The 26,135-nt window shown below is 42.3% G+C and overlaps 2 protein-coding genes across 3 annotated transcripts in view; one reads left to right on the top strand and one right to left on the bottom strand.

Annotated features, from left to right (window-relative positions):
* Window positions 1–703, top strand: part of PDGFRL (platelet derived growth factor receptor like) — a 55,125-nt gene extending 54,422 nt beyond the window's left edge. The window contains exon 6 of one of the 2 annotated variants that reach the window (XM_032618662.1): window positions 162–703. In XM_032618662.1, coding sequence (XP_032474553.1) covers window positions 162–200 — 39 coding nt within the window. In that variant the 3' untranslated portion in view covers window positions 201–703. The remainder of the gene's footprint in view (window positions 1–161) is intronic. The other variant, XM_032618661.1, reaches the window with a different exon arrangement.
* A 643-nt stretch (window positions 704–1,346) lies between these two features.
* The window catches only part of MTUS1 (microtubule associated scaffold protein 1), a 105,856-nt gene continuing 81,067 nt past the window's right edge, over window positions 1,347–26,135 (bottom strand). The window contains 8 exon segments of the mRNA XM_032618539.1: window positions 1,347–3,430; window positions 3,432–3,635; window positions 4,193–4,290; window positions 6,778–6,894; window positions 9,609–9,704; window positions 9,855–9,928; window positions 11,342–11,447; window positions 12,887–13,101. Of these exon segments, the coding sequence (XP_032474430.1) occupies window positions 3,379–3,430; window positions 3,432–3,635; window positions 4,193–4,290; window positions 6,778–6,894; window positions 9,609–9,704; window positions 9,855–9,928; window positions 11,342–11,447; window positions 12,887–13,101 (962 nt within the window). The 3' untranslated portion in view covers window positions 1,347–3,378.

Here is a 26,135-nt window from a genome sequence, read left to right as displayed (position 1 = left end):
AACAGCATAATGAAATTCAAGACTGCTTGGAAAAAATGCCGCCTAAACTGACTAGACAGTGTTGAGCTGCGCATACCAAATAGTCTTTTAGAAGCATGTGTTTTGCACTTTGCGGAGGATGAATGGGAGCTGTTTACAGCAGCTTGTGGTTTGTGCTTCAGCCCCGGTGGGTGTCGTTCAACAGGATGAAAGGCCCGTGACGATTCAAGACACTTGGCGGCTGATCCACAGAGGACTGGGCCACACCACGAGGATCTCCCAGAGCGTCCTGATCGTTGAAGACTTTGAGATGGTTGACGCAGGTTATTACATTTGCACCGCTCAGAATCTCCGAGGACAGACCTCAGTAGCTACCACTGTGGAGTTTTCCTGACTTGGAAGATGAAGTATAAATGAATTGATGGAAAGCCCACTTGTGTACACAACCAGCTCCAGGGTTCTTTTGACTAGTGCTTTGCCAGAGGCTGATGTCGAGCGCCAAACCCCAGGCCCTGCCTTGTGAGTCAGACCCAGACCTCCAAACTAAAAGGAAGTCACCCGGTCTAATTATAGAAGTGTTAATTCTAGCAGAAAGCATGTATTCTGACTGCTGACCTACATATATGGGTTTCTAGTGTTTATACTAAGGCGGCATATATGTAAACAACTTTATATAATCATTTCTATTAAACGAGCAAGTTTTTGTAAAAAACAAAAAATGGGCTAAGTGCTCGTTTTTTAAGTTGGCTTGAAGTACATCCAGAAGGATTTTTGGGCAGCAATGTCTGAGTCAATACCTAATATTCTCTTTGATATAACAACCACAAAATATGAGAATCTAAAAACAGAATAATAATATAGTTCAACTACACAACATGAACTATTGTATGATATGAAGGTATCAAAAAATATGGAAACTTTTTAACCACTGCACTCAAAAGTACTAGTTCTAGATTAGACATTCTATAAGAACCACAGCATGTGTTTTTAAAAGTTTAACTTTTGATATAAAATAGATGCACAGATCAAGGAAGATTCAACTTTGTTTAGGCTTTTTTTTTTTTTTTACCATCTTCAAAAATATTTAGACTGTAGCTGTTCCAATTTTCTTACCTTATACAGCAGAACTTATTATTAAAACCAGTAAAAATTTATTTCTCAAATACACATAGCTTTGAATTTAGAAAAGAAAAGCTCTAAGTCTAGCTCTGTGAGCCAGATTTCAGCCCATGACCAAGTTTGTGGTTGCACTGGAAATTCCTGGGAAATAGGTTAAGAAGGAGACACGATGTCAATTCCTGTGCTGCTATAAACTGGGTAACACTTTGGAGGGTGAAGTATGTCAGAGGATGCAATTCTTCTATTGCATATTCCAGCATTATTTATTTGATCAAAGTAAAATACTTTCCATCACTACAAACTGAGCACAACTACAGTTGTTTACACATCCGTATTTTTATGACGTGCCAACATTTTGCATCCTAAGTGATAACATTTGGTTTGAAGATAATTTTACAGTTCCATGTTTTGTTTCCTATCTTCTCTCCTGTTGTCTCCCATTCTCTGAAGACATTTTATATTAACTGTGTAAGGATCATTTCCCCAGACACCTAAATGGCATGGAGCACAGCAGGGAACAGCACGAGATTGACCATGTGCAGGGAAAGGATGGCAAACCCAACTTTGGCTAAGGACATTGAGAACAACTTGGAAAGGTGAGCAGAGAGATTCCAGGAGGTGGCAGTGAACCTACGTTCCCATTTATCAGAAACAAACATGGAAGGTTACACACATAATCAACGGTTGGAGGTTAAAAACATCAGACACAATCACTAGTAAAACAAAAACAAACAAAAAAACATGCATCATGACTATCAATCTGCTTTGTAGTGTATATGTAAATGTCAACTCAAACGTCCACCTCTAGTAGCCTGAATCTGTTCTTACTATAGCGCTTATCTGTACAGCCATCGAACATCAGTAATGCTGATTAGTAAATACAGCACAAGCTTGACACATGCAGGGAGAAAGAAAAAAGCCACAGTTCTTCCTTCCACCTCCCCCAAAGTCTCAGAAGTGGGGGAGGTAATAAGTGAAGTTTTGAAAAGAAATTGAAATGCAGATTGGAGAAGAACTGTACAAGCCACATTCTTCTCTCATCAGCTGGTCATTCTGCTACCTTCCCAAGGACAGAAGGACTCCTCAAAGGTACGTGGAAGTTTAGCATTATCTCCAGAGACTGTTTTGTTCTATCATCAAGGTGCTCATGTTTCATCCATAAGCACTGAGTCCTATCTTTCTTAGTTCTGCGAGCCAATGACTCCTTTTCATTCTTTAATCTCTCTAGGATTTCCCCAAATTTATACTGTCGGATCCAGGCCTTGGTTTATTTGGAAAGTGGTTCAGCACCTTGAAGATGAGCTGGCTCTGGAAAAGCATATTCCTTGTCCCAGAGAAAAAGTAGGAAGGAGGTAGAAGGTTTGCTTTTGTGGCTCTGGATGGGGGAGAAAGGAGAGGGGGGAATGGGGATAGTGGGAGAGAAGCAGCCAGTTGAAATCACTGAGGATAGCTCAGATCAAGATAAAAATAAGGCAGAAAGCAATCCATGGGTACTGCCCTTTCTTTATACACGTTTTTTAAAAAGTAAAATTAGGGTTCTACATTTGCTCATAGCCTAAGAAAATGGATTGTAGTATTTTACGTCCACATGGGTAAGTTTAAAAAATCTAGCTAGTTTCAACTGACATGGCTGAACACTGAAAGGCTGCCAAGAAGTTACTCCGAAAGGATGCAAAGCATGAACAGACGTGGGCAAGTCAGAGCTCTTTCTGTCTCTCCCTCTCCCCCACCATGGCAAAGGGCTGAGCGGGGTTGGTGGTAAAGAATTCTAGTTCTAGCAACTACTGCTCTTTCTTCTATGGCTTTTGCAGAGATGCATACACTGACTATTTGATTAGCACATCTCCAGACAGACTCAGCAAAGGAGGCAGCATCAGACACGTGACACTCGGTTACATCCACTTCATTCACACATCCCCAGTCAGACCAAAATGTAAATCACAAGAAGGTGTCTGTGGTGAAGAACGTTACAAAGGTTATATAAATCTTTATCTTAACAGGCCCCTGAGAGTTTTCCCCTTTATGCGTAGGTGAAAAAGGCAACGAACAAGATCTTCTCGTTCTGTAAGTGCTTTGTGCAACAGCGTCCATGTAGATCCATTCCAACAGCATCGTTTGGGGAGGAGTCTCCTGGACGAGTCGGACGTCTTCCTCCAGAGTTCTGGTCTTGTCTGCAAGGGGCCGGTTCGGCCCATGACTTTCCAGTTCTAGGACAGGCTGTGCATGTCAGTGAAGGTGGCTCCAGCCCCGCCCCCCCCACCCCCCACGATTGTGGGTGGGTCAGTACTGCAGAAACGCAGTCTGTCTCCAGCTCCCAGGAAGGTCATCTGGGCGAGATGCTGGGGCTGGGGAAGGAGCCGGAGTTCCGCGGCGACTGGAAGGGGATGGCAGGTGACGTGGGGGACCTCTTGGGGCTGCACAGGTCCCCATTGTGCAGCTTCCACAGCAGCTCCTCGTTCTCCATGGAGAGGCGCTTGTTGACTTTGGACTCCTTCTCCAGCGACTCCTGCAAGACAGCCTGCTCCGTGGAAAGTTGCCTGGAAGACAAAAAAAAAAAAGCCAGAAATCCTGTGATTCTGAATTGCTTCTTTCTTTTTTTTAAAGGTTGAAAAAAATCTTACTATTTTAAATTTAAGAGCCCCAAATGATCTCTTTGGAATAAAAGAAGCTACCGTGCATGGGTACTGGGCTGGCAGAGAAACCCGGGAAGTGTGACCTAGAGCCAAAGAAAAAGCTGCACTTTGGGGCAATTTCATAGTAGGGTGAGTGACGCTCCCACAGCTATACTGCATGTCTTAAGACCCTCGTATGTGTGGGGCTGTTTCGTGTTTGGTCTTGTGGTGGTCATTCTCTGAAAGGGAAGGGAAGGCTTGCCCGCTGAGGACTCAGCCTTTGGTCTAGGCCACTGTGGTAAAGGCACTAAACGCTACAATTGTATTTTTCTGGATAGAAATCAGAACCTCGTTAACTACCCGCTTCTGTTGCATTTCCAGGAGGGGCATGGGTGGAATGTGGTGAGAAAGTAACACTCTCGATGTTTCAGGAAGGGAGGAGCTCGGGGTGGGGGGGGCGGATAGGACAGTTTTATTTTTACCTTGAAATTGCCATGTGCTTGTCCATCCGAGCTTTTAATTCTTCATTCTCCTGCTGGAATCGCTTCAGTTTGTCCACCAGTGCTGTGTTGTTGTCCACCTTGGTGTCAACAAGAGTACCAACATTTATACATTAAAAATTACATAAAGCCCCTTATTTCCCTAAGGTACCCTCCTGACACCAGCACACACTGGAGAGATTTCATTCGGGGAAGTTTAATGGTATGTTGACTGTCTCTACACTGACGCACTGCAAAAAGAATCTACTGCAGCAAAACAGAGCACGTGGATAGTACTTTTTAAAGGTATGCCAGGCCACTTGAAAACGGACAAACCCAGGGCGTTAGTGATTTGTTCAAGTTCACATTGTTTCAGAATTCCCAAGAATTGGTGCCCTGCCTTCGGCAACCCTCAGGGGCTGTGCCTCTTTCAGGTTCAAGGTGATAAACACTGGCTGCCACAGAGGCACCACAGCTTCTTTATGGTAAATTCTGAAAGAAAAAAAAAAAAATCCCACATTTGATGAAAATTCAGTTCGTGGCAATGTTTAATATGACTTTAATCATGGTCTCCCGGTTACTCTTCAGCATTTACCTCCGGAGTGGTCACATAAGGCAATCCACAAAGCTCTATAGAGCCTTAAAATAAACAAGTGACACTACAGAAAGCATTCCTCCTTGGTTGAACTAAAGGTACGTTTGTTTGCCTAGGGCTTGCCCAGGCTAAACTTTCAAGGAAAACAAACTGATCAGTTGAGAGATTGAAGGATAAAAGCCCAGAAGACGTTGAATCAGTTAACACGATGAACTGCCAGTTACACCCCTGCTTAGTTTCTAAAGGTAAGATTTGATTACGTGCTCGGAGGCGACATCACAGCTCTAAGTCCCTGTCACTGCTGCCCGTGACTAAGCGACTGTCACTCTGGCTCTTAGTTTGCAGTCCTACTGTTCTTAACATCTTATTATCCAGAAAAAGCTTAGGACAAGCCAACCAAGTGAAATATCCAAAACAAATGTGACTAGCGTGTAAGAAAAGGGGGCATTGGAATTTCCAGGAAGTATAAAGGAATTCAAGATAAAAACATGAGGTGGGAAAATCTGGAATTAAAGACTGTGGGTAGGAATTAGCCTTAATTCCTCATTTTACTGGAGAGGAAACTAGCCCTGGAATTTCGCTCTTAGAGCTAATTATCAGCAGAGCTAGTTTTTACACGGAGAAAGCCTCCTTGCTTTCTAAGTGGCTTATTTTCAATAAAGGCCTGGAGCTTACAAATAAACAAGGTAACAGTGGGTTTACCTGTCTGTCCTTGTATTAACCCCTTCTTCTGCATATACACCATGCCATACTGACTCATCTCTTGGGCATGGCAAGGGACAGAAAGATCAAGACCTATGAGTAATTTTACAGCAGAGTCTGTTCTTACTGCACATGATGGTTTGAAGAGTTTTGATGTGTGCATGGCATATAGGGCAACCAATTATTAACCGGATTATCTGAGTCGTTGTTGATGGCCACACTGGCAGTCATGAGACCTGATACAACAGCATGACCTTTGGCAGGAACTGGTGTATATACTAGGTTGGGCCCATTAATAGACCATGAGTTCTTTCCTTCCTTTACAGAAACAAAACTTCCTGGTCATTCAAAGTGCCCGTCTATCCACATGGGGGCTTAGCTCTTACTTCCCTTGATAGGTAATAGTCTCTAGAAGAAAACCAAACAAACTAATGCTGAGTGACTTCCATGCTCCCTACTGTCCAGGGCTGGTTTGGGTTTGAATTGAGGTACTTACTCAACACTGAGTTGCCCATAATTAGGGGGAGAAAGCAGTGCGAGGGGCCTGGCACAGTCAAAAGTGGTGTACAAAGTACAGCACTGGCTGGGAACACCTTTGCTGCCGCGGCAAGCCCTGCAGGCTTGGCTAGACTCCTGGCTCTTAACAGTCGTGTTCCAGGGCTGGACCAAGGCTCACACGGCACTGGGCTCACTGCTCACACACGCAGTCCTGGATGGACTCGTCACATGCTAACGTCTGCGAACGTCCGTTCTGCTCTAGAGGCCGTAAACTAAACTTTATTCATATTTTGCATAGTGCTGGCTACTTGTACAACCAGATTAATTTTATAAAAGGGCAATTCTTTTATCACAGTCTAATTCACATGAAGCAAGATGAAGAATTTAGATAGCAAGATTCAATTGCTCTGATGGAATTAATTTATGTACTCAACAGTTTTGAGCAAAAGAAACCCACCCAGAGGTGGTAGTGTATTAAAGGACAGCTTTTACATCATTTAAAAATTCTTCTTATGCAGGTGGATATTCCCAGACCACTGAAACGGGAGACACTCGCGAGTTGTCATTTTTCCAAACACTGAATGCTACCTTTTATACGTTCCTTGAAAAAAATGTTCTAGAAGGTAGCAATGAATAAGCCTTAAGCTGACATGGAAAAGAAAATTTAACCTCTTCTACCTGTCCTATGTTTCCTATCTTTAAATAGCAATTAAGACAATTCCACAGGTCTAGTTCAGAGGCCAGTTCCTGTGCCTCAGGTATTACCCCGTTTAAGGTTCTGAATGAAATGTACCAGTTTCTCCATTTTCATTAACTTGATGTCCTGTTGGTGCAGCTTCTCATTCTTGATGTCTAAAACAGCCTTCAGGCTTTCTAACTCTTGTTCCAGATACATGATCTGAGGGTTTTTCTGGAAAACACACAGCAGGATATGGCTGTGACTGATGATTTAACACAATCACATGGTTCAAACTCTTAATATAAAGACATTTGATTAGATTTAGAAATTAAACAAGTAGCAAGAGACATCAACCTTCTTAAGGCAGTTTCAAAGAAAGGTGAAAAGAAGGGTTAAGACATCTTTAACGTCAAAGTTTTTGGTCTTAAGAATGAAATAAAACATTTCACATTTGAAAACAAACACTTCACTCACGTATCAGTAACTTAACATGGAAAAAACATTGGTAGCACCAAATATTTTACTGCAAGTAAGCTAAAAACCACAGCTTACAACACAAAACAGAACTCTAGTGGCTAGAGAGTACGCAATTCCAAGTCCTGGCCAGGTGTTTGGGGGAAGAAAGGGAACAATAGTTCTCTCTATCCAAAGTCAGTAACTCATGAGGAATGAACAGGCAGTGTGTTTATTGGGCTCTCTGGAAAACAAGAGGAATGGCAATCACATGCTGAGTCTTTTGGACGCTTGCTATGACGGGACTAGGTTAGCCTGGCCGTACTTCTAGGGCAGGATTAACACCCCATCATTTTGTGACACCCGAACACCTACATGGCATAGAGCACGTGCACTGTGAAAATTCTATGCAAGATAAACACTATGTAAGGGGAGATCATCCTCTGAGAGCACGAGACCAGGGTGGATTCCCCAGCTCCTTGCTTTAATTATTGAAATTCAAGTGAACCTTCCAAAATGCACGACACAAGTTAAAGGCACAAAATCTATTGATCTGGTGTTCAGCGAGGGAACTTCTCAGACAAGAGTCAGTGGTGTCGATCATCAAACCTATCCTCCTGGACAGTGGTTAATGCTCTGGAGCAACCCTTAGGGAGAATCAGGGAAGGTGCCCTTGGAAAATCACTTAAACCCCTCACTTCGCAGAAGGAGACAGAATTGCACAGCTCAAGCGACCTACCTGCTCAGGCCCCAAAAGTGCTGGGGTGGGGACCAACCCCCGATCCTCAACTCCAGGGCTCTTCCAGAAACTTCCTACATTTCATATACTGTTATCCTTTTACATATGATTTTTTTTAAACCATAAAGAGAGCAAATCCCATCTTGCTGATTTTTAAAGTCAGAGTGTAGGCAGCCTCGTTCCCACTGCACCTTTCCCTACTTCTCTGCCACCACTCTCATACATGCTCTTTTCCCACAACCTGGGCAGGCTTAGGTGGGGTAAGGCATGAGATAGTCCTGCTTTCCTCAACCTGTTTCCCTTCTGAACTTTTTCAGGAGCTGCTGCAGGATCAGGAAGCTCTTTAAAAGCGTTCCCTGAACCACTCATAAGATTTACACCCTGCGTGTGAAGTCTACACATTTCTTTTGCAATCGAATTTTTCTAAGAATCTTCCAGAATAAATAGCTTTGAAATTTCACTGAATAGGACCTCATTCACTTGCATTCAAATGTCTAGAGGGTCTCTCAATGACATAGCAGAAGAGCTCACTGATGGAGCCAGGTACTTCGAGAGTTGCGACAGGTCTTAAGTGGCACAAAAGCTCTGCTTCTACAGCCCCAGACACAAATACATGGAATGAAAAGACAGAAGTAGCACCCGCCCCCCCACCAAAAAGTTGGGGGGATACAGAGGAGTAAGGATACAAGCTGCAAGAGAAAGTTGAGTTTACCAGAGAAATTTGTAGTTTTCAAAAGTGAGGACTGGACTTCCCTGATGGTGCAGTGGATAAGAATCCACCTTCCAATGCAGGGGACACGGGTTCGATCCCTGGTCCAGGAAGACCCCACATGCCACGGAGCAACTAAGCCCGTGCGCTTAGCCCACAACTACTGAGCCCGCATGCCACAACTACTGAAGCCTGTGCGCCTAGAGCCCATGCTCCACAACAAGAGACGCTACCGCAATGAGAAGGCCACGCAAGGCAAGGAAGAGTAGCTCCCGCTCGCTGCAACTAGAGAAAGCCCGCACACAGCAACTAAGACCCAACACAGCCATCCATAAATAAATAAAAAAGTGAGGATTATCCATACAATGAAATATTGTTCAGCCATAAAAAGGAATGAAATGTCTGTACCTGCTACAATATGCACGAACCTTGAGAACTTAAGCTGAGGGAAGGAAGCTGACACAAAAAGCTTCATATAGCACAATCTCATGTCAATGAAATCTCTAGAACAGGTACATGGATAGAAACAGAAAGGAGACTGGTGATCCCGCAGGGCTAGGGAGTTTGGGGGGGAAATGGGGAATGACTGCTAAAGGGTGCAGGGTGTCTTTTGGGGGCGGGTGATAAAAGTGTTCTGTAATTAGATCCTGGTGACCAAGGTATAACTTGTGAACTGCTGAACTGTATATTTTAGAAGGGTGAATATCGTGGTATGTAAATTATATCACAATATAGCAAGTTAATTAAAAAATGAAGTCTTTACATAAAACCCTGACCCTAATTGATAGTTTCCCTGTCTTCCTATAGGTATTAGCTTAGATCACTTGCAATATATTGGATTTCAGCTGTTATGTCAGTTTTTAGAATTAAAAAGACACCAGTAACCAAAGCAGCCACTTTATACAGTTTAAAAATCATACGGCAAGATATGAAAAAGATTCCAAACCCATACTGCTTCTCTAGCTGCTGAACACTTAACTGACTCTAAAAGACAGCTAAGCAGAAGAAAAATTCAATAGTGACGGGGGAGCATACGCAACTTACTAAATTTGCTTTCTCTCTTGATATTCTCTTTTGTTCTTCTGATTTCAACTTTTCATTTAAAGTGTCATTTTCACTCTTCAAACCATTGATTTGTTTCTAAAACACAGTGAAATGTGGAACGTAAGTAAACAAGCGGGCACCAGAAACACTGCAAATGGGCACAGAAACGTACCCAAACCATACAAGCGTCAAGAAGGATGATGGGAAGGTGGGCAGGAGCGGTGGTGGTGATTGAGATTTACCTACCTCTAGTGACTCCTGCTTCTCGTAAAGCAAATCCTCAAGTGATTTCTTTTCCATTTCATGGCTTTTCTTGATCTCTGGGAGTGATATTGTTTTGAGTCAATAACATCCTACGAGGTCACTGTATTCTACAGTCATCATAGCACATGGATGCAACAGTTGATTATGAGGCGCTGCGCCTACATTACTTCATATTTGTATGGCACTTTTGTAGAAATTAAACGACTTGTTCTCAAATTAGCCCATGAGGTGAGTAGGGCAGATAATTCCCATTTTATGAATGAGAACACAGAGGCCCAGAGAGGCCAAAAGACCTCAGGGAACAAAGAGCACGCCTGGGGGCAATGGAGATGGGGGCGGTCAAACACTGGCCTTCAGACTCCTGGTCAGGAGGCCCTGTGCTCTGTTCTAGTTGCCCTTCACGAACCAAACAGAAGTCTCAAATTAAACCCATCTCCAGCAGGAAGGAAGAAAAACAATGTTTACCCAACATCTACCCTGGGCCAGTCACTTTTACATGTTCTCATCTCTGACCTCACACAACAAGTCTTTTTCTGATGAGACGGCCCCAGACAAAGTTCACAGGGTCAGTTCTCACCACGTGTCCATATGTTTCTCTGTAGATGCAATGGGTTCGGTGTAATAACTTCAGCTACATGGGCACTTCTGTAAAAAATGGCTTCTTATTCTTTTCCTTTTATTTCAACACTTCCAATCATGATGAAATAATAAAACACATCTTTTTATTCAACAAATGCCATCTACATTTCACAGCAGTGCTGGTGTGAAGTGCCTGGCATGGATCCTTCACCATGGTCAGGATATAAACTGACACGTTCAACTTCCCAGGATCTGAAGTGGTCAAGCACGACTATTACCAAAAGGACCTTAAAGTTCCTTAAAAGTTCATTCTATTTCCTAAAAGCGGGACTTCCCTGATGGCACAATGGTTAAGAATCTGCCTGCCAATGCAGGGGACACAGGTTCAAGCCCTGGTCCGGGAAGATCCCACATGCTACGGAGCAACTGAGCCCGTGCGCCACAACTACTGAACCTGTGCTCTAGAGCCCGTGAGCCACAACTACTGGGCCCGTGTGCCACAACTACTGAGCCCATGCACCTAGAGCCCGTGCTCCGCAACAAGAGAGGCCACTGCAGTGAAAAGCCCACACACTGCAACAAAGAGTAGCCCCTGCTCGCCGCAACTAGAGAAGGCCCAGCAGCAATGAAGACCCAACAAAGCCAAAAAATAAATTAAAAAAAAAACCCAAAACTATATTTCCTAAAAGGCTGGCATTTATAACAAACTATTATTTGCATCCTTAGGGGAAAGGGGAGATGAACAGTGCAAAAAGAAACCAAAAAACACTCCAAACGGAATACCACAGGGTATTCTCTAGAGGGGCAAGTTATGAATCATTTCCGTTTTAAAACATATCACGCTGTTCCACTAGCTTTTATTCTATTTCAATAGAAAAAAGCATTCTTGCCTGAAAGGGAGGTTTCATAGGCCTTCTTTAGCAAGTCTATTTTCTCTGAGTGGCTTGCTTCAATTTCCAACTTTGAGGTTTCATGGGCAGCACTTAAGTTGTCAAACTATAAGAAGAAAACCAAAACAAAACAATAGTTTATCAATAAAAAGTCCTAAGGTGAATAATAAGCAGCAGCGTTAGGAAATCTGACACCTGAGCTCGCATTCAAGTCTAAGGCCTACCAGACACATGGAAAGAACAACCCAACTGGGGTTTGCCAGTCCCTATGCTCCAGTCCACCGTGCCTCAGGAACACAACACGCAGCTCTCCAGGGTTCATGGATGCAAAGGGCTGAGTCCACCATACGGAACGAGGATACCTTCCATGGTGACAGGACCATATAAGCTCTACATCTATCATGTTGGCCTCTATATTCTCGGTCCCTAGCACATGCCTGGCATATAGTTGGCACTGTGTAAATATCAGCTAAATGAAAAACTGATTTTAAATGGGAACAAGGAAATTAAAGAGAGGTTTAGGATATACCATTAAGGGAAAAATATGAGTTATTAAACAAGAGCCATTTTAAAAAAGAAGAAGAAATGCAAGCCTATGTTTTAGCAGCACCAGAATGTTTGCAAAGGGATTATTTCTAGGCAGTAGGATAAAGGGATGTTTTATTTTATTTTAAAAAATATATCCAAAAAGAAACAAAAATGCTAATTTGAAGATACATGCACCCCAATGTTCATAGCATTATTTATAATTGTCAACATATGGGACCAACCTAAATGTCCATCAACAGATGAATGGATAAAGAAAATGTGATACACTATATATGTATATACACACACACACATATATAGGTATGTGTGTGTGTGTATATATATATATGGACCACTACTCAGCCATAAAAAAGAATAACATTTTCCATTTGCAGCAAAGTGGAGAGCCATGATGCTAAGTGAAATAAGACAGAGAAAGACAAATACTGTATGATATCACTTATACGTGGAATTTAAAAAATACAACAAACTAGTGAACATAACAAAAAAGAAGCAGACTCACAGATATAGAGAACAAACTAGTGGTTACCAGTGTGGAGAGGGAAGGGGGAGGGGCAAGATAGGGGTAGAGGAGTAAGAGGTGCAAACTATTAGGTATAAAACAAGCTAGAAGGATATTGTACAACATGGGGAGCACAGCCAATAGTTTATAATAACTATAAATAGAGTTATAATCTTTAAAAATTGTGAATCACTATATGGTACACCTGTAACATATAATCTTGTACAGCTATACTTCAATTAAAAAAAATTTTTTAAAGGGTTGTTTTAAATTTTGTCTTTTTTTCTTCTGATTTTTCGCTCAACGTATGTACATTGCTTTGATCATAAAAAATTTAATTTAAAAAACTTTTCATTTATTTAAAATTTAAAGAAGTTCATTTAGGGATGTCCAACAAAGAGAAGGTCATCAAAGCAAGGCCACCATCAGACAACAGTTAGAATTCAAATTAATAGCCATGGCCAAGCACATGCGCAGGTTCTAAAAGCACTGACCTGCTCCTGTAACTGAGTTTTGTACTTCTCTGCTTCTTCGATGTAGATATTCTGAAGCTTTTCACACTCCCCAGTGTAAAATTCTTTAAGCCGATTCTCCAGCTCTGTTAGATCAGTCTGGTGCTGCTGGTTTAGCTTCTGGACAAATCCTTCATAAGTTATTTGCAACTCATTCCTGGCTTTTTCTAACTTCTCACAGGTGGTTGAAGCAGTGACTGAAAAGAGATGGAAAAAGAAAAGGGAAAATGACACTTAACCTGCTAAATGTCCTAAATTCCTAACATTCACACACAGATGTGATGACTCTGGAAGTACAAACACAGGGCTCTCAGAGTACTCGATTCTCTCAGGACCAGATTTTCAAACATAATAGAATAAAAATGAATGATAAAAGGGAATGAGAGGAAATGGTCTCTGGCAGCAAAAAGCCAACTGTCTATCAAGCAGTAGGAGAAGTCCTTGAGCAGAGCCAGGTTCCCAAGTGAAGAGCACCCTTTCACATGGTGACCAATCAGTGCAGGGGCTGTAATGAGAGGAGGCTCTGATTGGCCGAGGTGTCTCTAAGGCAGGCCAACCACTAGAGGAGGCAGCCGAGATGTAGAAGGAGCAGGTAAGACCAGAGAGAAGCAATAGACTTTAAGCTTGTATGCAGTTGGAGCCAACTGAAACTCGTTACTTCAAAAATACAGTAATTAAAACAAAATACTAGAATATATTGAACACAGATCACCAGAACATAAAAACTTTAGGAAAAATACGTTGAGAAGCTACAATACAATGTAAATATATTGAAAGGTTAACATTTTTAAAAGGCAAAGTAATTTGATAAACATAAAATCAGAGCATCCTAACTCTTCACTACCACTACCAAAAACAGAAGTACTAACAATACCTTGCAGAACTTGCACATAAACACATACCCACACAGACTGTAATAAATCCTGAAAGAAATGGGAGAATATATATGCAAATGAAGCAACCAACAAGGGATTAATCTCTAAAATATACAAACAGCTCATGCAGCTCAATATCAAAAGTACCCAAATAACCCAATCAAAAAATGGGTGGAAGGGGACTTCCCTAGTGGTGCAGTGGTTAAGAATCTGCCTACCAATGCAGGGGACACGGGTTTGAGCCCTGGTCCGGGAAGATCCCACATGCCTTGGAGCAACTAAGCCCGTGAGCCACAACTACTGAGCCTGTGTGCTGCAGCTACTGAAGCCCATGTGCCTAGAGCCCAGGCTCTGCAACAAGAGAAGCCACTGCAATGAGAAGCACGCGCAACGCGATAAAGAGTAGCCCCCACTCACAGCAACTGAAGAAAGCCCATGCGCAGCAACGAAGACCCAAGGCAGCCAAAAGTAAAATAAATAAATAAGTTAAAAACAAAACAACTAAATATAGAACTACCATATGACCCAGTAATCCCACTCCTGGGCATATACCTGGAGAAAACCACCATTCAAAAAGATACATGCACCCCAATGTTCATTGCAGCACTATTTACAATAGCCAAGACATGGAAGCAACCTAAGTGTCCATCGACAGATGAATGGATAAAGAAGATGTGGCACATATATACAATGGAATATTACTCAGCAGTAAAAAAGGATGACATAATGCCGTCTGCAGCAACATGGATGGACCTAGAGACTGTCATACTGAGTGAAGTAAGTCAGACACAGAAAGATAAATATCATATGATATCGCTTATATGTGGAATGTAAAAACAAATGGGTACAAATGAACTTACAAAATAGAAGTAGAGTCACAGACGTAGAAAACAAATCTATGGTCATCAGGGGATGGTGGGGGAGGGATAAATTGGGAGACTGGGACTGACATATACACACTACTATATATAAAATAGGTAACTAATAAGAACCTGCTGTATAGCACAGGGGACTCTACTCAATACTCTGGAATGGCCTACATGGGAAAAGAATCTAAAGAAGAGTGGATATATGTATAACTGATTCACTTTGCTGTACACCGGAAACTAACACAACATTGTAAATCAACTATATGCCAATAAAAATTTTTTTAAAATCCTGAAAGAGCTCTATCATTTCTTGGGAAGCCTGACTTTGGACTTTGGCAGCCTTCCTGTACTTATGTTAGATATGGGGGAAAGGAGTGCTACTCTGTAAGGAGGATGCATGTTCTCAACACCCCAGAGTGCCCATGGATTCATGCAAAATGGGTACTGGTAAGTCTGTTTATTATAAAGTAATCCTTATGTCTCTTTTGGTAAGGAATATGTATTTGTGGAGTAGTGGAAGGAAAAAGGTTGTTTAAGGGAGGAGAAGAGGATAGTTTAGATCAATGATTATTCTGACCTAAGTAGTGGGAAATTGGCTGGCTCCCGGGATGGATTTCGGGCAATGATGTAGACTTGTTTTCTTGGGAATATGCCACATGGCAGTAGAAATACCAGCCCATACTTGTCCCATATCAGTATTCCTTCAGAAATAAAATAAGTCATATTGAAATAATGACAAGCATAGTGTCTGCTAAAGAGCACCCTTAAAATTCAAATAAACCCACAAATGTTTACTGAACAGTAAAGGCAAAAACAAAGCAAGAACTACTACCCTCATATCGAGGGTAAAAACTGTATTCCACGATGAGCAATGGGGAGCCTGCACAGTGCACCTTGGGAGCTAGAACATTCCCAAGGCAGAAAAGTTGGAGGGAAGACTCAACAAGGCAGGTGTAGGCCAGATTACAGAGATCATCAACATCACCAACAACTCAGGCCTTTGGGACTCTGTTTGGGAAGTGATTTTTTTTCCTTAAAAGAATTTATTAAAAGATGATGGCCACACTGATTGCTACAGAATATGCCCCTCATATCACTACTTATTTATCAAAGGAGGAAAAAGTGATTCACGAAGGCAAATGTTAGCCAAACAGGTAAACGTATTCGCTTCCACTGCCTTTCCAAAATAGTACAAATAAAATGATAGGGCCACAAGCCTCCGTGTGTGAATTCCATGTTACAGCTCTATATGAAAGAAGGCAGTAGAGAACTATTTGCGAGCAGTCAATAAAGGCACCAAAATAGCTTTTCTAGTCAGAGAAATCTTGATTTCACACAGCCTTCTGACTTAATTGCCTCAGGATTTCAGATAACAGCAAAGTAAAAAACAAAACAAACAAAAAATTCTAGCTCATCTGAAGGCTCATATCTGAGATAAAATGTCTAAGTGAACCAAAAACTAGAAGAGCTTCCGTGTAGAAGTTAGCAGTATGCTACACCTGCCGGATTTCAACACATCTGCTTGTAATCAAAGACTGTCAGTCTGAATGTATAACTGTATAACTTTAAAATCAAAAAGGATAGATGGAAGTCCTCTCACACTGGCGGCCGGACAGGGTGTTTCCTCTTTTTTTTTTTTTTTTTAAAGAAGCTTAACTAGTGTTTGATTTTGTTGGCCACTGTGCAGAGAGGTAAAGGGAGGACAGGAGGGAAGGAAGGGTACAGGGAAAAAAAAATGGGTCGGATGGGGGAGCGGTGGTTACTGCTGTCAGGACAACAGTCCCAAGGCAGGCCCGGCCCCAGGTGGTGACATCAGCCTGCAGCTGTGCAGGGACAGCTGGGCTGAAGTGATCCCTCACACAAATGGCTCTACTTTGAGTTAACGGGCCTGGGCTCCTGGGGAAGCACTTATCTGGCATAAAGACTCGTGAAATACTTTTCTAAAGGACACACATGTCAACGCTGTATCAAGGGTTCTCAGGACCCCTGATGGCTGGACACACTCGTCGGGAGAGTCGGGGACGCCAGCCTGGGGCTTCAGTCCTGGACATTTCCTTGTACTTATTTCAATTTAGGAGCGATTTCTATGCAGCTGGGCTCTTACTGCTGTTCTCAGTTTTGTCTCTTCCTTGCTTCTTCTCCAGAATTCCACTCACTCTCAGTCAATTAATCAAACACCCAAGACAGCCAAAATCAAACATGACTCTTTCACAATTCGGACTAAGCAAGGAGTTTTCTCACAGTGTTAGGCGATACTGTTTTCATGAAGTTAGTGCACGGATGCAAAATCCACAGACTACAAAGTAGTCCTTTTGTCCTTACTGTTTTAATCATTCTATTAGACAATTTTTAAAAGCATGTCTGTGATAAAGCAGACCAAAGAGACCACTGCCTGCAGAAAAATTGATGGATTATCATTTTTGTGCCCATATTGGGAAAATGCAGAAGCCCTCTCCAGCAATCTATTAATTAAAATGAGAAACAGAGTTTTCAGAATTAAGAAGCAAAAGAAAGAAACCAACTCATTTACAAGATCAGCCCTGGGCTTCCCTGGTGGCGCAGTGGTTGAGAGTCCTCCTGCCGATGCAGGGGACACGGGTTCGTGCCCCGGTCCGGGAAGATCCCGCGTGCCGCAGGGCGGCTGGGCCCGTAAGCCATGGCCGCTGAGCCTGCGCGTCCGGAGCCTGCGCTCTGCAGCGGGAGAGGCCACAACGGTGAGAGGCCCGTGTACCACACACACACAAAAAAAGATCAGCCCTAAAACATAAGGCCACATTACAAGCTGGAAGTTGACATTTCAACCTGAGATGAACCAGGCCTTAGAAGAATTCGAGGCCAAGGACAGAACAGGAAAAACAGAGAGACACTCCTCTGACAGTTTAAAACATGGATAACTAAGCAAGGAAAAAATATTTCACAAGTGGTGAAATGCTTGAAATTTTTCATTTTCGATTATTTGGATGACATCTACAGAAGGTCCAATGCCTGAATCAAATATAACCTTGAGAAGGGAACTGGCTTCGTCCTGGGTCCTTTAGGAGTTTTCCCCAGGAGTGAAGTACAGCCATTACCTCATTGGTTCTGGTGGCCTTTCCTAAGAGGAAGGGTCAGATTTTTATTATTTCCATCTCATGGAGACCAATTTCCCTTTGGTGACTGATAAATGTACTGTTTACAGTGAAAAACATTATACAACCACGGCCCTAAATTGTTAGTATTCTTTTGAAATGATACACGGCTTTCTTAATTTTTATATCTGAGTTGCAGTTTTCGTCATGAGATAACTAGAAATACTTTAATTCTCAGGAACATAAATAAATGTCTTAACAGAATAGAGCTAAACACTTAGGTTCAAGTCTCAGCCACACCACTTACCTGCTATGTGATTTGAGCAAATGACTTAAGCTTTCTAAGCCTGAACTTCCTTACTTTTAAAGTGGCACTAATATTAGTGCCTTCCACTGCAGGATTAAATATATGTGAAGCGCTTGGCCGGTGCCTGACCAGAGTTAAGTATGCAACAAATGTTACTGTTATTATTGCTAGCTTTGCCAAAGTCCACTGATTCAAATGTGTCTGAAGAGTCCTCAAAGACATGCTTGGCGGGGAGGGGTGTCCGTGACACAGTGTGACAGTTACAAAGATGCACTGCTCGTCTAGTATTCAGAGAAGTCAAACACACACACACACACACACACACACACACACACACACACACACACACACACACGAGGACAGGGTACACATCCACCCCAAAGCTTCACTTTCTAATACTACTGTTCTTGGCGTTATATGCAATAGAATTTCTCCAACTTTTAGGTAATTTGATCTAAATTAGACATAAAATATGGGAGAGAAAAAAGAAAACGAAAACTAGGGAGGTAAGGTCCCTCAGAAGCTCATGCAAAGTTTCACGATGCCATACAAGAGTTCGTGACCGAAAGAAGAGACAAACAGGAAAGCAAGATGACTTCATTCCCCAGCTGTACACCCACACTCTCCCTAGACGCTTCCAGCAGGCCTGCTGTGAGTGCCAGCCCTTCCTTGAGCACGGTTCCCTTCTCCGCACCATCCAGGAGGGCAATGAGGTGGGTGTCTGGTCCAGCCTCTCCTGCCTCCTCTGGGTCTCTCTCAGTCTCTCTCTCTGGCCACCTCGCCTGCTTTTATTTCTGGGCACCCCTCCACTCCTTTCTTTAACAGCACACACTTCTCAGGGCAGGCATGCTTTTTTAAAAAAAACAACTTATAATTGTGGAATAATTTTATTAGATTGATAGAAAAGGTACAAAGAGACAGTACCAAGAGCTCCCGTATACCCTTCACCTAGGTTCCCCAGATGTTACCATCTTATGTAAAGCCAGGACATTTGTCAATACGAAGGTTTTAACATTGAAGCAATACTATTAGCTCTACTACAGACTTTATTCCAATTTCACCAGTTTTTCTACTAATGTCCCCCCCGCTTTTTTAAGAATCAACTTTTTTAGAATAATTTTAGATTTTCATAAAACTCATAAGGATAGAATAGTTCCCGGATACCTCTCTCCCAGTTTCCCCTAATGCTGATATCATATATTATGACAGGACATTTGTCGAAACTAAGAAATAATTTTACTGGCACATTACTATTAACTAAACTCCAAGCTTTGTCCTTGCTTTCTGTTCTAGGCTCCAACCCAAGATAGCGACCTGCATTTACTCATCACATCTCCCTCATCTTCTCTAATCTGTGAATGTGTCTTTCCTTGCTTTTCATCGTCTTGACAATGTTGAAGCCAGGCATTTTACAGAATGTCCCTCAATTTGGGTTTGTCTGACATTTTCTCTGCATACTCTTCTGACCCAGGAATTCCACTATTAAGAATATATGTGTGGGACATACTCCCACACATACAAAATGAGGGACATACGAAGCTATTCACTAGAGCATTTTTTGTAAGAGCAAAACATTACAAACAACCGAATGTCCACCGTGAAGAAACTGGTTAAATTAATTATGGTATACCTATATAATGGAATCGTTTCCAAAAAGTAATTTTACAGCTGTTTAAAAACATATTGAGGAAGTTCTCTGTGTACTGATCTTTAAGAAATGCTAAGCAGAAAGCAAGGTGCAGAACAGCATGTATAATGCTCTGCCACCTGTGTATAAAAGGAAGGGGAAACAAATACCTACCTTACTTCTCCTGTACCCCAGCCCCAGAACCATAAATGGCGACATAACCTTCTATCATAGTAGCACGATTGTTTCATAGTATTATTCTCTGAAGGGAAATCTGCTCGTGACACACTTCCAGGGCAAGTGACCGTGTTGGTTACTCTCTTAAACTGGGGTCTAATCTGCTTCAAATTGGAGATAATATACCTGAACAAAGCAACCAAGAAGCCCTTTTTAAAAAGTAAAATGCTACTTTGTGGAGAGGCTGGTGCCCAAAGAACAACAGAAGGGCAGGGACCTAGACTATCAACAACAAGCATTTCCAACTCTGCAGATCAGTTTCCTGATACGCCAGGTAGGACTAAATATCACCTGCTCTGCTAACCTTACAGTTTGGTGAGGATAAAGTGAAAGAGTGCTCTATTTTGTAGAGTGAGTCTTCACAGACCGTCTGTGGCATGATCATCTACTCATAAAAGCCCCAGGTTTTGCTCCCCAAAGGTACTGCTTTTTCACAAGACCAAGAAATTTGGCAGACATGTGAGAGAGACAAAGGTCTCTTTCTGAATTTCGAAATTAGCTACAAATAGCTTTCAGATTGCTCTTGGGCATTATATGAATTGACGAGAACTGATTTCAAAAGCCTTCCACTAATCACATCTTACTGGGAATTTACTTTCACAAACCTCCCGCAACGTCAAATCCATCCTCCCATAAATAATACCACCTTCCCTTTAAAGCTCAGTTCATACTTTACAAAGTGCTCTCATATTTATTATTCCATGTAATAGAACATAGTCATGTCTTGAGTTAATAACATAGGTATTATCTTAAATCTCACTTTACTAGACTGTAGGGGGAACGGACGTGGCAGAACCGGGTCTAGAACTCAATCCGCTCAGCCCTTCTCAGTGCAGGTTCTATAGCACGGAACACGGAACAACCTGACCCAAGTGGCTGTTTTCTCAACTTGAGATGCATTAAGAGAGAAGTTCACGCATTCATACAATGGACACCTCAGAATAACAGGGCTTAATTATCTTGTGTAAGCTAGAGAGACTGCAAAGTAAGGCAGGTAAAAAAACGATCTTTTTTCTCCCTACACTGATTAGTCCTGATGAAATCTTATTCACATGCGGGATGACGGTCTGGCCCAGTCACAGATCTTAGTACAGAGGTGCCAGCTGGACCTCCACAGAGCCCCGGGTTCTCCCTGCCAATAAAAGTCTGCAAAGGCTTTGCTGTTTTTCAGCTTAGTCACTGGCCAACAACATGCTGCAAAACAGATGCTCTCATAGTCACAACAGCAAACGTTCCATGGACCAATCAAAACACTTAGGCTGGAAAGTGGATCTGAGTCAAAAGCCTGGCTGAATAACCGGCATAAATGTTCTAAGCTTCAGGCCTGAGGAAAGTGAGTTAACACTTTAAGGAAATCACATTTCAATCAAGAGAATAAATTTAATATTAATGAACAGGTGAGTCTGATACTATCCTGTGTCTCCTCCCTGATGATTCATGTTTAGGGGGCAAGGTTCAAAAGGGCAGGTCAAAGTTACAGGTAGGCAGAGACTTCCCTGGTGGTGCAGTGGATAAGACTCCGCACTCCCAACGTAGGGGGCCCCGGTTTGATCCATCCAGGAACTAGATCCCACATGCATGCCGCAAGAGTTTGCATGCCACAACTAAGGAGCCGGTGAGCTGCAACTAAGGAGCCGGTGAGCCACAACTAAGGAGCCCTAGAGCCACAACTAAGACCTGATGCAACCAAATTAATTAATTAATTTAAAAAAGCCACCTAGGGCTTCCCTGGTGGCGCAGTGGTTGAGAGTCCGCCTGCCGATGCAGGGGACCCAGGTTCATTCCCTGGTCTGGGAAGATCCCACATACCGTGGAGCGGCTGGGCCCGTGAGCCATGGCCGCTGGGCCTGCGCGTCCGGAGCCTGTGCTCCTCAACGGGAGAGGCCACAACAGTGAGAGGCCTGCGTACCACAAAAAAAAAAAAAAAAAAAAAAAAAAGCCACCTAGAATTAAAACAAAACAAAACAAACAACAAAAAAACCCCAAAGTTACTGGTATGCATATGATTTGGAAGCCTATGTACAAGAATGGATTCAGTTCAGTTAGAGCTATTTGGTATTATTCTCTTACTCTGCTCACTTAAGTCTTACATACATATATTTTTTACATTAAGTGAATAACATTCTGGACAGCTAGTGTGCTGTCAAAGTGTGGCCCAGGGAGCACCTGCATCAGTCACCTGGATGATCATTACAAGTGGACTCCTCCATCCCAAGCCACCCGAGTCAGAACCGGGAATCTGCAGTTTTAATCTGGCCTATTTTATTACACAGTGAAGTTTGAGAACCACCGACAGATTATATTAAATCAGGAAATACTGAACATATCAAAACTGGACAAGGACAAGTGAGGGAAAAGACCAGGACAAGGAAGAAGACTCAACAGGCTTTCAGAATAGACATGCTTGGGCTTCCCCGGTGGCGCAGTGGTTGAGAGTCCGCCTGCCGATGCAGGGGACCCAGGTTCGTGCCCCGGTCAGGGAGGATCCCACATGCTGCGGACCGGCTGCGCCCATGAGCCATGGCCGCTGAGCCTGCGCGTCCGGAGCAAAAAGAACAGACACGCTTGGTAATATGGTGCATCTGTACAGGTGAAAGAACCTAACCTTTCACTTATAGAGACAGCCAGCCAAAGTCTAAATTTAGAAGAGACAGACAAGGATAGAAAAAGAACAAGCCAAGTTTAAGACGGAATCAACTCCCTCTTCAATCGACTCAGTGAGATAAAGAATTGTTTTGGCATACGGTTGGTTTTCATTACATATTAATAGATTTTTCATTAAAGCCCACTTCAAAAATCACTTCTGGAATTCTGCAACTCAAAAGTGGCTTAACTGTAAAGAGTTTTAAAATTACTCTAAATATACAACCTTGTTACACCATAACTGTACACAAAACTAGTGAAAGAATGAACACATTCCATAAAGGTGTGAAGGGAGGTTAGTTCACAGACACAGTCAAGTGTTGATCAGACAATGTGTACACTGCTTTAGGCAGAGCCAAGTCACTTTTTCCTAGTACATCATAACAAGATATTTTAATCTAATACTTCTTGACTTGAATAAAAAGATCCCAAAAGTAGTTATCAATGCAAACTAGTGTTTATATCAAATGATTTCCCCATCTTTGCAACAGTTTCACCATGGTTTCTTTCTTTGTAATTAACGGGAGTTTGGTGGTCTAGCCATCCTAGGTTTTTATCCAGGTGCTTTGCTTTTCTGGCCTATTGACCTTAAGAAAGTTACATAACGTTTAAGCCTCAATTCTTCCCTCCGTCCCTCCCTCGCTTCCTACACAATGCAAACCAGTAGACTTAGAGATGAACACTGATGTTAGGAAAAAGTAAGCACTCAATAAATGTTGCTGCCATACCCATCATCCTTACATACAGAGGGCAAAATCGACTAGTCTTCTGAACCATTATTATGGGAATTCCAGGAATTTTTAGTGAATAAAGGGTTAAAATCTCATTTGTATCATGACATAGGAACAATCAGGACAAATGTATAAAAAGATGTGAGTTAGCTATTAATTCTGACGGCTAGAAAATAATTGTGAAATACAAACTACCTTTTTCTTCATTAATTTAGATGAAAAAATGTGATTCCAATGATTAAGATCAATACAAAAATACAGTAGGAACCCTAAAAGATCATAATTATGGCGCTCCATTACACCAACATGACCATAAGATCAGAATGACACATTTATTCCATATCTCAGAGGTAACATGTTTGCTGTGGATTATGTAGAACATTAAATTGAACTGTAATTTATTTTGAGGGCTGACATTTTCAAAACGACCGGATTAACTGGGAATGTCAGGCATAATGGAAAATGTCTTCAAGAGAACTATAGCTCATCTTACTTTATTACTTAGCTTTAACAGTTTATAGGAAAATATCTGTGTACAGAAACCATCAAGTATAAGCATATTATAAGGATAAAACCAAGTTTCCCTAGCTACCATCCTCAGCAGTAAAATCATTCATTCATTCTCTGAAGTACTAAGCATCAGAAGTGCTAGCTGCCAGGCCCAAGGTACTAGCTGGTAGAGCTACAAAGATGAAGGACGTACTGGCCTAGCCCTTGAAGTGCTCACAGCTCTGCACTGTGAAAAGAGGTCTATAAACAAATACCTATAGGAGCAAGGTACTTGAAGGGTATAGTAGAAGGTGCAGTTCACTTGTCTGAAGGATTTGGGTGAAACTGAATTGACGACAAGGTATTTTTAGCTAAGACTTTAAAAATAAGCAATGAGAAGGAGGAGGAGTTTGAGAGGCAAAAATAGAAAGATAGTGGGAAGAGGAGAGAGCCTTTCAAACAGAGAGGAGGCACAAACGAGGCATGAATGAGCCTCTCTGCCTGGGACCTTGGGAGGGAAAAGGAGGTGTGCAGAGAGGAGAACGAGGGTCAGACACCATGAAGCTACACCGGAAGGTTACAGACACATCATACACGGTGACTTTAGTATGCTTGGACTTCTTCCCAAAGCCAAAATGGAGTCACTTATGTCTGTTAAAGATGTCCAATAGAGGACACACATGAGATTTATTACAAGTATAGTCCTGGTAGTACTGGGAGAAGAGAGAAGCAGGCCTGGGGGCAAGGTGACCACTGGGATATACTGCAGGTGAGAAATTACAGGACTTAAATTAGGACAGAAGCAGCCAGAATGCTGAAGAGAGATGGATCTGGGCGACATTTAGAACACAGCCTGGTATCATGTGCAGGGTGGAGGAAGAGGGTTATGACCTTAGTTGGCAGCCTGGGTGGTAAGTGAATAATAATCCAGGGCAGAAGGTGATGAACAGACTTTGAGGCATAGGTCTGAATGAGGAGACACTGCAGAGTATTCCGGAAGCAAGGGGCTGGGTAGTCAGGAAGGTCTGATTACGCTGGATTGGCTCATCTAGAGGCAGCTCTTCACTGGGAAAAAAGTATTTACAGCTTGGGGAAGGAGGGGACTAGAAAAATAAATCTGTGAGTCATCACCCTATAGGTTGTAGTTGAAACCATGGGAATGGGTAAGAAAAACAGCCGACGATGAAAGCCTTACGATGACGTTATTGAAGGGGTAAGTGAAATTATGCTACATCCACTCAAAAGGCATCACCGTGATCATTAACCACGAGCGTATGAAGACCAAGAGGCAAAATGGGAAAGTGCTCGACATAAGTTTAAACATCAGAGTATCTACGATAACATGGAAGGATCTCAAAAACATTAGGTGTGAAAGAAGCCAGACACAAAGAGAATTTATTGTGTGTTTCCATTTACATGAAACTCTATTGCAGAATGGACAAAACGAACCTCGAGTGATAAAAATAAGGTCAGTGTTTGCTTCTAGGGGAAGAGGGTCTACTGGAAACGTAACCTAAAGGTGTAGGTTACATGAGTGTGTATGTTTGTCAAACTGATGCAACAATAAGCATCCCGCTGCATGTAAATTATACCTTAATAATAATAATAATAAAAGAGTGCAAAGTGGTATATATTCATATAAACAAAGGAATATGCCAAAATATGGAGCTATGGGCTATTTACCCCTCACTCCACAATTTTCGTTAATTTTCACACATTGTTCTTAAATAAAAAGAAACTTTAGGGAATTCCCTGGCGGTCCAGTGGTTAGGACCCCATGCTTTCACTGCCAGGGGCCCAGGTTCGATTCCTGGTGGGGGAACTAAGATCCCACAAGCCACGTGGCGCAGCCAAAAAAAAGAGAGAAAAAAAACTTTAAAACCTAAAATGCCCATAAATATTTATCAATTACCCATGAAAATGGAAAGCACATATATATTTTTTCATAGGAAGCAGGAATGGATCTCTGCAATTAAAGAGTTTACTGTCTGGGGACTTCTCTGGTGGTGCAGCGGTTAAGAATCTGCCTGCCAATGCAGGGGACACGGGTTCGAGCCCTGGTCCGGGAAGATCCCACATGCCGCGGAGCAACTAAGCCCGTGAGCCACAACTACTGAGCCTGCACTCTAGAGCCTGTGAGCCACAACTACTGAGCCCATGTGCCACAGCTACTGAAGCCTGTGTGCCTAGAGCCCGTGCTCCACAACCAGAGAAGCCACCGCAATGAGAAGCCCGCGCACCGCAACGAAGAGTAGCCCCTGCTCGCCGCAATTAGCGAAGGCCTGTGCTCAGCAACAAAGACCCCCCCACCCCCGCAAAAAAGAGTTTACTGTCTGAAGACAATAGGAAAACACAAGATATACTATATACACAAATGCAAAATAT

Source organism: Phocoena sinus, chromosome 21 (genome assembly GCF_008692025.1).
Source record: "Phocoena sinus isolate mPhoSin1 chromosome 21, mPhoSin1.pri, whole genome shotgun sequence".
NCBI lineage: Eukaryota > Metazoa > Chordata > Mammalia > Artiodactyla > Phocoenidae > Phocoena > Phocoena sinus.
Note: the sequence above shows the minus strand (reverse complement) of the source record. Positions and strands in the feature narration are given on the sequence as shown.